At 32.8% G+C, this 13,300-nt stretch overlaps 1 protein-coding gene across 4 annotated transcripts in view; it reads right to left on the bottom strand.

Moving 5' to 3' along the window:
• Positions 1–13,300, bottom strand: part of LOC120348632 (uncharacterized) — a 54,801-nt gene that overhangs the window by 25,210 nt on the left and 16,291 nt on the right. For 3 of the 4 annotated variants that reach the window (XM_078117371.1, XM_078117373.1, XM_039418802.2), the window contains exons 22-45: positions 13,054–13,247; positions 12,265–12,454; positions 11,912–12,033; positions 11,402–11,573; positions 10,977–11,138; positions 10,608–10,793; positions 10,206–10,364; positions 9,728–9,913; positions 9,318–9,409; positions 8,821–8,940; positions 8,122–8,308; positions 7,513–7,706; positions 7,071–7,218; positions 6,278–6,444; positions 5,507–5,678; positions 4,965–5,123; positions 4,376–4,543; positions 3,885–4,049; positions 3,101–3,268; positions 2,315–2,356; positions 1,073–1,238; positions 804–892; positions 385–549; positions 50–190 (exon numbers count right to left, since the gene is read on the bottom strand). In XM_078117371.1, coding sequence (XP_077973497.1) covers positions 50–190; positions 385–549; positions 804–892; positions 1,073–1,238; positions 2,315–2,356; positions 3,101–3,268; positions 3,885–4,049; positions 4,376–4,543; positions 4,965–5,123; positions 5,507–5,678; positions 6,278–6,444; positions 7,071–7,218; positions 7,513–7,706; positions 8,122–8,308; positions 8,821–8,940; positions 9,318–9,409; positions 9,728–9,913; positions 10,206–10,364; positions 10,608–10,793; positions 10,977–11,138; positions 11,402–11,573; positions 11,912–12,033; positions 12,265–12,454; positions 13,054–13,247 — 3,714 coding nt within the window. The remainder of the gene's footprint in view (positions 1–49; positions 191–384; positions 550–803; positions 893–1,072; positions 1,239–2,314; positions 2,357–3,100; positions 3,269–3,884; positions 4,050–4,375; positions 4,544–4,964; positions 5,124–5,506; positions 5,679–6,277; positions 6,445–7,070; positions 7,219–7,512; positions 7,707–8,121; positions 8,309–8,820; positions 8,941–9,317; positions 9,410–9,727; positions 9,914–10,205; positions 10,365–10,607; positions 10,794–10,976; positions 11,139–11,401; positions 11,574–11,911; positions 12,034–12,264; positions 12,455–13,053; positions 13,248–13,300) is intronic. The other variant, XM_078117384.1, reaches the window with a different exon arrangement.

Genomic DNA, 13,300 nt, shown 5'->3' with positions numbered 1-13,300 from the left:
ACTCGAACCCACAATCCTACATTTACAAAATATATAATAATTAAATTACCAACAGCACTTCCATCTCTTGTAAACCAAGGAACAGACACTGTTCCATCAGCACCGGAACTTCTATGAACTGGAACAACTAATTGACGATCACTGCAACTAAACTCATACATTGGTTTGGCAAATCCAAGAGACCCAGCATCTGAAAATGAATTTGAATGTAAAAAATCAAAATTTGAACTCGGGATTTGAACTAGTAAAGTATAAGAAATGGGATTGTCGTCTTTTGTTTACATAAACTCTCAACTTCATCTTATTCATTTATCATAGGCATAGGCAGTTAGAAACACGACCCCGCAACAAATATATTTTTTAAATTAACCAAGCTGTGTTTACCTCTATCTTTCAACACTGTAACAATTGTTTCTCTAACTCCAAAGTTTACTTTATCCCAAGGATCGATCAGAGAAATCTTAAAATTTGAATCTTTATTTTGTAAATCTCTATACAGAATCAATTCAATCGCAGTTTCACGGTCTCCATCTTCAAACGTAATAATGCCTGAAAAAAAAAATTGAAGCGTCAAATGAATTATAAATACGAAGATAGTTAAAATGAGCTGAAGAAAAAGTAATCCTAGATACAATTCAACAAAACAACTACCTAATTGCGAAATGCACTTTTGGTTAATTAATATATTATAATTAGGCAAAATGCTAACTAAATTTGTACCATACTTAAATTATTAACGAAATGAATGCCTATCATATAAGCTTTTTTCTTTGAGCCCAAATCCTGTTAACTCTTGCACTAACCTGCTCCCCAATCAATGTCATCTTCTCTTTCTTGAGTTCTTCGTTGTCCAGCATCTTCATCTTCAGAAGACGAAGAACTCTCAAAAGCTCTGAAATAAAAAATAAAATTCGTTTTCAATTGTCTAAATTCGTTTTCCTTCATTTCAAAATTTACATGACAGTTGTCAATAAAAAAAATGTTTAGAAAAATTATAAAAAAAAATAAATTTGCAAATATTCAAGAGCTATATTTTTGTCAAAATATAAATCTAGAAAATACTAAAACTCACCCCCTTGAGGGACTCAATCCTTTTTTAGCAACTTGTCTTGATATATTTTCAGTTTCCCATCTGATAGCAAGCACTCCACGTGTGTCAGAACGATGGACTGGTACGAGGGCTGTACCGAGAGATTGTTGGAAGTGGTGTCTCTTTCTCAAGAATTCAACGTAAGTTTCTGTGAATCAGGGGACAGATATAAATTAGACAGTGATAACAATAACTTGGCATTCTCAATTAGCCGTCATTTATCAAATGTTTTAGTTTTATCGGAGCATTAGTCAATATTTTTTATCTCGATTAGAAATTTCATTTTTTCAAATTTCCAAACATTTTAAATAAAAAATATTACAAATAGGCATCATTTAGGTTATCACAAAAATTACTATCCTACTATTATTATCAGAAGTAAATGATTTAAAATGGAAATTCCACCCAGAAGAAATGAAAATAAATAATGATAGAAAATAAGGCCCGAACCAAATTTACCGGCATCACAAATTACATGTTATGATCATTTTGTGTTTAATTTATACTAATGTGATTGATGACAGATTATTGATATCCGTTACCATTTTAATCATATGATGATATAATTGATGAAAAGGCACATATTTCAAATTTAATAATTTGATTATGTAATATTCAATGTTAATAAAATCAAAAACTGCAAAGTATTACAAATTATTAATAATTATATAAAAATCAGAGATGATGATTATATACAATAAGAGAAAAAACAAATCCTTGAACTCGTTTTCCGACATATTATAACAAAATTTTTTTTCTATGGATAAAAGAATAAATAGGATTTCTATATTTATCCGGTGGAACGGAAAGCTGATATAATGGTTTGGGTCCAAATTCTATGACAACCATCTCGCACAGGGTTTATTAATCTCCCTAACTAATGCCTAACTAGTAAGATTTGAGGATTTCTAACAATAGTTGATCTAAAATGTCACTGAAAGATGGTTTGGAGCCTTATTCTGAGTGAATGTATGAAGATTTTATTCTAGATTTATTTCTGAGTGAAAATGTTATAAAACGTAAAAAAACTTCGAACAAACTTCGGATTTGAAAATTTTTCTTGCATGCATGATTGGTGTATATCAGTGTGATTAAAAACAAAAATAAATAATTCAAAAAATCTACAATTAGTAGAATGGAGTCGTTATAATTTTATGTTAATTAGTGAAAGTGATTAGTGGATTAGCAAGCAGAATTAGCAGTGAATTTTTTCCACCCCAATACCTGGTGCAGCAGCAGACTGCTGTAGAACATCCATATATTTGCCTGTTTAGAAAGTGACAGTAACTTTACAATTCAAGTTGTGTTATTTGTAATAAATAAAGCAGCCTGATATGTCCTAAAATCTTCTATTCAGATAGAAATTGGGACCATATTACCATCCCTACTCCTAACGAATACGACAAGTACGCTTAATATTATCATTCATTTTATCTGAATGTTAGAAAACTATATCTATATAGATTTACAACAGATACTACATTTTTTTAGTGTCTAAATTGAAAACTGGAAGAAAAATAAATTTCCAGTGTTTAGGTATTTCCCAATATTTGGCTTATGTAACAGGATGATATAATATATTGTCTCACATCCTCTCTGATTTGGATCTTTTTTATCACAAATATATGAATTGAAATTTTCCCTACAACTAACAAGTTCAGAATTGAATAAAATTTAGACTTCAATTTGCTCGTTAACATATTTTTAGTAATTGCAACTTCCCTATTTAAACAAAATTTCATTTTATTATCCCGTTACTTCCATTTATTTATGCTCTTCAAGACCCTCTCTTGAGCAAACCATATTATAATATGCCAACTATATCTATAACGAAAAGTACTAATTTGACTAAAAAAGATTTGAAAGATCTATTTGTATTCAGATAATAGGTTTCTAATATTAGATACTATTCATTATCTAAGTCTAAAAATAAAAGTAATCTAAAACCTATTATTTAATTTAATATATTGATTCTATATTAAACAAGTGTGCTGTATTCATAAAACATACTTTGCATCGGTTCCATTGTAACTTCTGTGCTTTTCGTTTCTCCTAGTTTTCCCATGCCCATGACATCAGTGAGACGAATGTAGAAAGATGCTGGATCATCAGTCGGTGGACAGATGATTGGTACGACAATATCTTTGCTCATTACACCAGGATCAAGAACAACATTGCCTATTAAAATAAAATAAATGTTCAAATATTTTGACACGAATGTTGAATAACTAATCGTAATACAGCAGTAACCAGTGTGACCAAAAGAGAAATCTGTTATCAGATCATTCAAATGCTACAAATCCCATCACCATGGCAATTCACACCTGGTACCAGTACGGCTTCAACTGAGCAGTGAGTTTGTCGAAGATGGTGGACTAGTTTGATGAAATGCCGTTGGGTGCTGCGATATGCTCAAAAATAGCACTGTTCTATTGAAACATCGAGCCCCATGGCACTAAAAGATAAATTGTAAAAAAATAGCTCTATTTGGAGGTTTTTCATCTTTAAGTATAAAAAATTTATAATCAATTGGTTTATTGGCTGAGAAAAAAGAGATTTTTTCACAACAACAATTTAGCAAGATTGTTCACATTACCACTTTCACTGTTATACATTGTATGATTAAGCCATCTTAATAGCTTCTCTCCCAAAAATACATTAAAATAGTATCAGTGGCACTTCGCATTTCAATGGTCATCAATCACTTTGCTCAGAGATTAGTCTCTTCAATTTCTGAGTGCGTAAAAGTGGCCCTGCTGTAAGCAAATTAAAAATATGGGAAACTCAAATGTACCTGATCCACCAATAAAATGTTTTCCATTGACAGCTGTTCCATCTTCAGTTTTCCATCCAACACAGGCCATTTCTTCTGGATTTCCATGTCTAACAACAGTAGCCTTGACAACTTCATTTGACATGATTCCTAGTGTTGGCGATGCCATCTCTATTATAGGCTCCTCTGTAATATAGTAATTTGATAATTTAGACAAAATTGTCAAGACGAATTTGGAATTATGAATATGGTATTTATGCGACCATAATTTTTATGTGGTACAAAATATAAGTAATGGAATTAGTATGCTATTATTTCAAATCAATGAAAGCAATATTGAATACATAAAAAAATTTGTTGCTATTTGAACACCTTTCGAGGTCCTTGAGTATTCCTGTCATGCAAATAGCATTTATTTTTTATGCATTTGGTGTATGCTTTTTTTTCATACTTGTAAAATGTGTGACAATGCCGTATGAAAGAACAGTAATGTCTCGTACAATAGAAATTACCTTTTTCTCCAAGAATCTGAACCACAGCTTGGGATGTTGCTCCAAGTTTACCGCCTTCCACAGGAGGACATAGGACGAGTACAAAAGAAGTAGATGGAACACCTCGCAATTCTATTTCAACACTCGCACTAATCTGACCGTTGTCGAAATTAAGGAATCCTTCAGCACCTAGAAAATTTTAAATTTACGTTTAATCAAAAAGGGCCTTATTTATTAAATTAAGTATAAAAATGTGATCAATAAATTTGGAACAAAAAACATTTCAGAGGTATAGTCGACAGTCATGAGATAAGAAAATATGTCACTAGTATATTCACTAGATAAGAGATAAGGATAGATAAGATAAGGCTACATTATCCTTTTAGGGTGAATTTTGGAATATGACTCAGATTACTTTGAGACAAATAAAAGGAATACATTAGTACCAAAAATTTAAAATCAATTCATGGAGAAAATGATTTTCTCACGACAACAACAATTTTGTAAGATTATCTATTGGTACACTCCATGTCCGATTAACATTAATACAAAACCTAAGGTATCCAAGAAAATAATTTCTTATTTTAGACCCAACTATATAGACACAAACCTGCAAAAGGTGATTGTTCTTCTCCAGCCGCAGATTCAATTTTCCATGGCAGGGTGACTTCACCATCAGTACCATTCGATCTTACAACAGGAACAAGTCCAGATTGTCCAGTTGTTTTAAATATGTATGATTGTTTGTTGAACTCGAAAGTTCCAGGTTCTGTCGTGGCAAATAATAACATCAAAATAACATCATAAAATTAGAGATTAAAATGGTGACGATAAAAATTTCTGATTGCCAAGTTATACTATCTAGAGATGATGGAGAGAGAATCCGCATGATGGTGCAAATATTTTGAATAATCTTCGAAATCAGGGGACGACTGTGACAGAATGAGGTGTTCCCATGAAATAAAATATAAAGCAAAGATTGGGATGAAATATCTAGTCGCATAGAAAAAATTTGAAAAGGTAAAAGTATTGGCTATTTAGCGGTCAATCTTCTAGTTGCGAAGAAAAGGCATTTTTTTTGGTCCAACATCAAACTCCAACAATTGAGCGATAGCGAGGTCCACTTCGCTTCGTACATCTGTATGAACTTACCACGACTGCTAATGATTGCTATGGTAGCCATTTTGTTTTTGCCCAACAAAACATTTGAATCCATTCCAAGACTTGCCAAGTAAACATTGAATGTTCTGGGTTCTGTGGTTTGTCCACTCAATGGAATTTCTACTTCAGCACGAGTTGAATTAGCAGGGAAAATGAGAATGTCCTAAAAAGAAGGAAAAAACTCACAAATATATTGAAACAAAGATATTTATGGTTTTCTATATTTTCTTTTCTCTTCAAACAAGGCTTTATGGTTTTCTATATTTTCTTTTCTCTTCAAACAAGGCTCTGTTATAGTATCTAATGGTACAAACGGAGCTACTATGTACTGGAAGAACTAGAAATCTTTACGTTTTGGAATTACCTACCCAATTGATTACACACCGGGTGAGAAGGTGGGCATGGGTTTCGAAACTCCAGATTATTACCCAGAGATTCCTGCACTATTAGGTCCTTCACTACTTTTTTCACTAAGCCATCGTGCAATCACCAATACTGTTAAAAATTGTCGTCTGTTGGGCATTTTCTCGACGAATCAATGGAAATTAATCCACACGATGACTAAGTATTTTTCCCAAACTCACTAAAATTAGGGGTAAACGAATAAAAAATTGGAATATTTATCTTGGATACATTTTCATATTCAACTACTCAAAATTTGGAAACTATTGCTTTGATTCAACTATAATACCAACATTGACTTTCTGAAAAAACTGCATTTCAGTGGAACAAAATAATCAGTAAAAATATTTCTTCTCTTACCCTGCATAATTTGTAATCAATTCCTTGTCTTGCTGTGCCATCCTCAGTATACCATTCAACGCTTGCTTCATTCTGACTGTCGCCAGTTCTGAGAACCGGAATTTTGATGCTGGTTGATGTTCCAATGACTGGATATGATTCTTTGCTGAATTGCACAAAACTTTGATCTGGAGAGAGACAAATATTGTAAATTGAGATAACATTTGACAAATTTGACAGGAAAGAATTTTTATATTTATCTGAGAAGGAGAAGAAAGCCCATAATATGATCTAATTATATGTTGAACCATGGTCATTCCAGATAATAGACTAGTAAGTAATCAGTTATTTATTTCAGATGCATCGACCACCGGCTACGTGAACCAAGGTGACGAAGATTCCTGAAATCCTCTGGCACATAATTATCTCCCAGAGTATTCGAACTGTCGGATAACCAAAGGTGCGACAGCAAGAGTGTTTTTAAAGTTCGGTGTGACGCACCAATCATTAAGCAGTTTTACTATAAGTATTTTGTTCGTTATCTAGCTAGCAAAAAAAAAATTGAAATGAGTATTATGCTACCAGCTCATTCAAAGTTTATTCAAATTGGATAAGCTATGCGGAACCAGAATTACTCTGGTCAATACAGGCATAGTAACATGAGTGGCTGCTTGTGTAGAGCCTGGTTTAGAATGAAATTGAAAATTTTTTATCTCTATCTTCAAAGATGAGAAACCTAAATAGGCAATAATAAAAATACAAGAAATACAAAATGAAATTTTATTCACAGTTTCCAGTATTAATAAAGCTCTACCTTCACCACCAAGAATCTTAATTGTTGCCATTCTTGTTCCAGTTTTTGCTCCTCCACTTGCTTGTCCAAGTTCTACTGTGAATTGTTTTTCTCTTTCATCTTCAGCAAAATGTCCAGGCAGAAGTTGAATAGGTACATTCTTAACAATCTGAACCATCAAAATAAAAATTTAATTCAGAGAGTATTGTGGAGATCCGTGTTATAAAAAGTCTCAAGATTTTTCATCATATAAACCAATAACTGGTATTGACAAACACGTAGAAAAACATATTGTATGATTATGTAGTTCTATACTTTCACATATCTTCACAATTGGAGAAAAAAAAATGAGGTAATAACTGAAACCCTTTATATACAAATACTTATGATTAATAATTCAGAAAAAAGTTTTAGCAATATCTTTTTTCAAGATTCCCCAATTATTGCAAAATATTCCTTTCACCTCATTATTTCCAAATTCAATCACTCCTCTATCACCGCGATAATCCTCGTTAACCCTAGCAGTGTCGTCTCTTGTGAACCATTCAACGGCCACGTCACCATCCATACCACCTAGTCTGTGTACCGGAAGTGATACTTGACCATCATTCGATTTAAATGAGTAAGTTCCCTTTGAGAAGCCAAGAGTTCCCGGATCTGAAAGAACATTGTTTATGAAATTTTTTAAACTAAATAAATTAATCTATTCTTACAGATACGGAATTGGAGCAGTGAGTTTGCTGAAAGGAAGGGCAGACAAGGAGGTCAAGCATTACAGAAAAAAAAACAGTTCCCCTTTAGAATAATAACAAAAAATGAATAAAAAAATTGTAGAATATTGGGTCTCTTTTCAAAATTTGAAAAAAAATTAAAAGAAATACTTATCTAGCATAATTTTTCATCAATTTTAGACAGTCTTCAGTGAGACCCAAACTCACTCCAGTTAGTAGATTAACTACATTATAGGCTTTTATCGTTCCACCCGACCGAAAAGTATGTAGTATGATTTTTTAATTATCAAATTATAATTTCAAAAAGACTTCTTCTAAATGCGAAAAGTAAAAAATCTCACCGATATCATTGAGTACAATAACTTCAGCTTTCTCCTTGCCAAGTTCGAGATCATCAGTGATGTCTTCTTCCCCACTCCACCATACATTCAGTAGAATGATACAGAGAGATATCTGTGGCTGATCTGTTTCAAGATTGCTAACATCCAATACAATATCTGAACGATCACTTCCGTCAGGAATTTTAATCTGAAAAAATAAAGAATAAAGTTTTGGATTATGTTCAACAGAGAAATTTGCAGAAATCATTGCGTTTGTATTAAATATTGAATTTGGCAATGCAGAATGGTTTAGTTAGTTACTATTTAGATTGTGTTTCTATTTTTTACAGTGTCAGAATTAAATAAAGTCTATTTCAAGTCCTTCTATCAGATGTCAAATGCTTATAGTGATAAATTTTTGACTGCAAATATATTGTTCTTCTTAAAATATTATATATACTATGTCAAAATTTAAATATTCGATTACTTTTTGGCATCCTTCGTCCGCAGTCTCACCCAAATTTTGACTCATTGACAGTCTCGACTAGATTCGAGTCCTGTTTTTCAAAGATTCAAAGTGACTCGAGTTAGCTGAGCAAATTGAGACAAATTCAGACTCGGTTAACCAGCAATGTTATGACTTCAGACAAAAATTTGGGAGGGTTTTCAAAATAGGAAAAAAATTCAGCAAAACACGAAAACAGAAAAATGTTTTCTTACTTTGCCCATAGGACTTAGTTGAGTTGCTTCTAAAGAACTTGCGGACATAGCTGGGATGCAAGTCCATTCAACAATGGCTGTTCCGTCTGCAGATGACTTGTGTACTGGGATGTGGGCAGTCTGAAAATAAAACAAACATATTTTATTATAAAATAGAAATAATGGGTATATGATGATAGAAAATCCCTATATATCATATTGTGGCATTGTCGAAAAGATGAAAAAAATATCGGGGTCACACAGGGCCGAATATCTCACCCCAAAGATTGCTGGTTTTATAATTCACAAATACATCTTCACATGACATTTGGTACAATCTTTGCAGCACTTGGCAGGCAATAAGATGGTCATATCAGTTATTAGACTATTTTTGCTCATATACTTCAGCATTGGTTGAAATGCAACTATTGCAGTAGTTATCAACATAACCAGACTATTTTTGCTCATATACTTCAGAATTGGTTGAAATGCAACTATTGCAGTAGTTATCAACTAACCTTAGCACTTCTCCTGATCAAATATTTTGATTTCAACAATTCAACAGTACAACTTCCAGTCGGGGCAGCTGCTTTAACAGGAGTGATTGGTGCTAAAAAAATTAAAAAAAATTTTAAGATAACTTCTAATAATGATAAAAAAGACATAGAAATAATTCTATAATTTTACCAGAAATTTTACAGTCTGAACAATGCTCTGTATAAGCAGCCACAGTTAGGTAAAAAAAACGCTATTGTTTGGAAGAACCAGAATTGTTCTGGTTTGGCATTGCTTTCTCAATTTATTACACCCTGGGTGATGTGGTGGACATGGAATTCGAAACCAAGATTTTTAACCTGTGATGCCAATATATTTGAGTCCAACACTACCCCCAATAAAAATAATCAGAGAAATCAGCAAAATATCTTACCAAGTTCGGTGCAAGTAATTACAACTTCAGCGAAACCACAATCTCCAATTTTCGGTCCCCCTGGTGGTGATTTCAGACTGACACCGAAGGTCAAAGGTCGGCCAGAATTAGTCGGATCATTGTAAATAGGTATTCCAACTTCTTTGGCAGCTTCGTTAGCTTCAAATACAATGCTACTGATGCCGCCTAGAAAGTGAAACAAAATGAACATTTTGAGATTTTCTAAACAAATAATTGTAAACTATTCTTCAGGAACAGTAACCAAATGGGGGGATGCAATCCACTATATTACTGATTCTTTTTATCAGATTTTCTTCTTCTCTGAGATAAATTCCAAAATCCTGTTCTATACATTCCTATTCTTAACCGCAAGAAAATGAGTTTAATTTGAGTAATATCTAAATACCAATTTTAATTATATGCCTGTTCAAATATGTACTTGAAGTGTATTCTAATACTTAAGTTTATATATACATACCTCTGTAATGAGTTCCACTGACAGCAGAAATATCATTTGTTTCGTTCATAACAAATGCTGCATTTTCGATATTTCCTTTGCGAGATACAAGTAATGTTGCCATTCCTGATGCTGCCATTGCATCGAAACGAGGTTGTGCAAAGTACACTGTTCCTTCATCTGAATGGAGAATATAATTTTTAAGTTATCCTCTAAAATTTTGTTATTTTTTTAGAAATAAAGTTGGTTGGTGGATCATTGTGCAAATCATTGTGATTCATTTAATTCATTGACTGTAATACATTAATTTTCTTTGCTTCCAGTTTTTATCTTTTTATGATTGTACTTGGCACAAAAAATATCATGAAAGTTCGAGTAGTGTAGTAATATTTCTCATTTACAAAAAGATTTTATTCATCTTACCTTCATCTCCAAATACTGTAACAGTCGCTCGACTCTTGGCTCCTAATTTTCCACCTCCTGTTGGTTGCATCAATATAATGTCAAACGAGAACATTTTTTCTCGAGGTACGTCAGGGAAGTATAAGTCGAGTGGGTGGGTAATTTCACTATGAGCGAATTCAACTGATCCACTCATAGCAGACACATCTGAAAAAAAAAAGGAAAAAAAAAATTATCATTAAAAAAATGACTCGAAAGAGAAGACAGCTACTTACTATTATTAGGAAAGACCAGGCGAGGTGCAGGGCATGGGATTCGAACCCAAGAAGTAATCAGCGATGCCAACACAGTTGAGTCTAAAAATTCAATCCAATAAATAACTCCACAAACCTGATGGCAGTTCTTCATTATCATGTGCCTGTATGATCCAAGGTATTGTGATATGTCCATCTGTGCCAAGTGATCTGACCACAGGCAAATGACCAACCAGAGGATCTGGGCCTGTTTTTCTCAACACTATACTTGTCTTTGCAAATTCAAACATTCCAGGTTCTGGAAAAATTTCAAAATAAAATAAAACAGGTTGCGTGACATGTATTTTCAATTGTTAAAGTGCCTAATAATTATGTAAGTTACTCCCAAGCTTATAAAGCACCGCAATGTTATATAGAAGCATCCCTATTTTTAAATTTCAAAATTTAATTAAAAAAAAAATTTAAGGCTTCAAAAATCAAAATCAAGAATCAAAAGTAAACATATAAAAGCTTTTTAAAATAATATAAAACAGTGAAAATGTAAAAAAAAATTAAATTTACCGTCATCTTCAATAATAGAGATGGTAGCAATAGATTGAGCAAGTTTTGTGCTTTCGCTTGGATCGTACAATTTAATGACAAACGAACGTCCAGTTTCATCGTATTCATCATTATCAATGATAGGAACCTGAATATGAGCTTCAGTGACTGCGTTGGGGAAAGTAAGTACTCCCTGGAAAAAAAGAAAAAAGAAATGGAAAATAATAAAAAATAGAATTCACTTTTTCCGAAGGAATTTCCCATACAATTTTTTTAAAGGCAAAGTCCCAATTTCTCTATACTTGCTTATAACTACAAATTTGTATTTCACATTGATTTTTGGAAATTTATGGCATCGTAATAAATTTATCATAGAAACAAGAAAATATATTACACCATCATAATGCATATTAATCAAAATTTAATGTGTGTAAAATACGTCATATAGTGTCACATTATTATGTCAGAAATTTTTAATTTTTAAATGCCCTTGATATAAATCCTCATCAAAATTCTGCATAGGCCACAGACCTCAGATCTGACGTAATCTTTTCCAGCATAAGCAGTGACATCCTCCGTTCTCCACTTGACAGTACAAACTCCTTTTGTGCTTCTGGTTCTCACAACTGGTATTTCAGCAACTCCACAATTTTCTAGGACAAAATAATTATATGCTCAACTATTGAAGTAACAATTATTTCAATTACTCATATTGCATATAATAATAATTGTATGCTCAAGAATGACCTTTTCATAGAGAAAACAATTGAATCTTGTAACAATTACAAAGAATTTTGGGTCATAAAAATTAATTAAGTAATTACAGGTAATAATTAGTCAGTTCAGCTTAATTAATTATCCTCCATGATTATTTTCCAACTTACCCATAAATGGATATGCCGTCTTTGCAAACTGTAAAACTGCACATTCTTCATTGCACAAGACAGTCACCATACAATGTGATATATCGAGAGATGCTCCACCTTTGGGATCTTCGAGTTCTATGTTGAAGGCTTTCTCAACATCGTCATAAATAACGTCAGGGATGAGATCTATGTCGATGTGTTTTGTAACCTAAAAAATTTGAATTAAATTAAATATACCGGTAGTTGTTGATTTGGATTAAATTATGGGAATGGTGATTAGGTGTAGATTATTGCACTGTAATATATACCTACTCAGGATTACATGATATATTTATAAACACAGACAGGAAAGATGATGATATAGCTTAACTATGATTAACTACAGACTCATACTAGGTTAACAGTTTAGGTCAGGTATAGGAATAATTTTAATGGTACTTATGTATGAAGTGGACAATAACCAGCGCTAAAAATAAAAACTGTATCAACAATGAATAATATATCCTGTAGTGATCAGCCCATGAGTGAGTTAGTGGCTCACGCTAGTGCTGAGGGGGCTGTAGTCTGTAGTCCACTCGATTCGAGTTGGACCCAAGTCACAATATAACTCTTTGTTTTATAACTCCCCAAGCATATTGAGTCATCTAAATGAAATGAATTAGACTTGTCATCAACTGCTCTGGGTTTAGAAAAGTTTCTGGTCCTTCCAAAATAAAGAGGCTGCTATCATTGGCTGCTTGGGCCTATTCAGAGTATTCGACCTAATTGACGAAAAAAATCATAAATTTTGCTAAATTCGACTCCTACCTCTCCATCTTCAAAAGTCAAGGTTCCATTTCCAGCATGGTAATGTTGTTTGTCAATAGCAGTGATATCTCTTGTAAACCAACGTACAGATACTTTTCCATCCATTCCAATTGTTCTATGAACAGGGACAACTGCTCTCTCATCATTCTCTTTGAAGACGTAACTTGGTTTCGGGAATCCAATCACACCCGCATCTGAAAATATAACATAAATATATTGCCTTGTAAGATTGCTCATGTATTGCTTT

Source organism: Styela clava, chromosome 1 (genome assembly GCF_964204865.1).
Source record: "Styela clava chromosome 1, kaStyClav1.hap1.2, whole genome shotgun sequence".
Classification (NCBI taxonomy): domain Eukaryota; kingdom Metazoa; phylum Chordata; class Ascidiacea; order Stolidobranchia; family Styelidae; genus Styela; species Styela clava.
The sequence above is the reverse complement of the archived record's forward strand: the minus strand, read 5'-3'. Positions and strand labels throughout refer to the sequence as shown.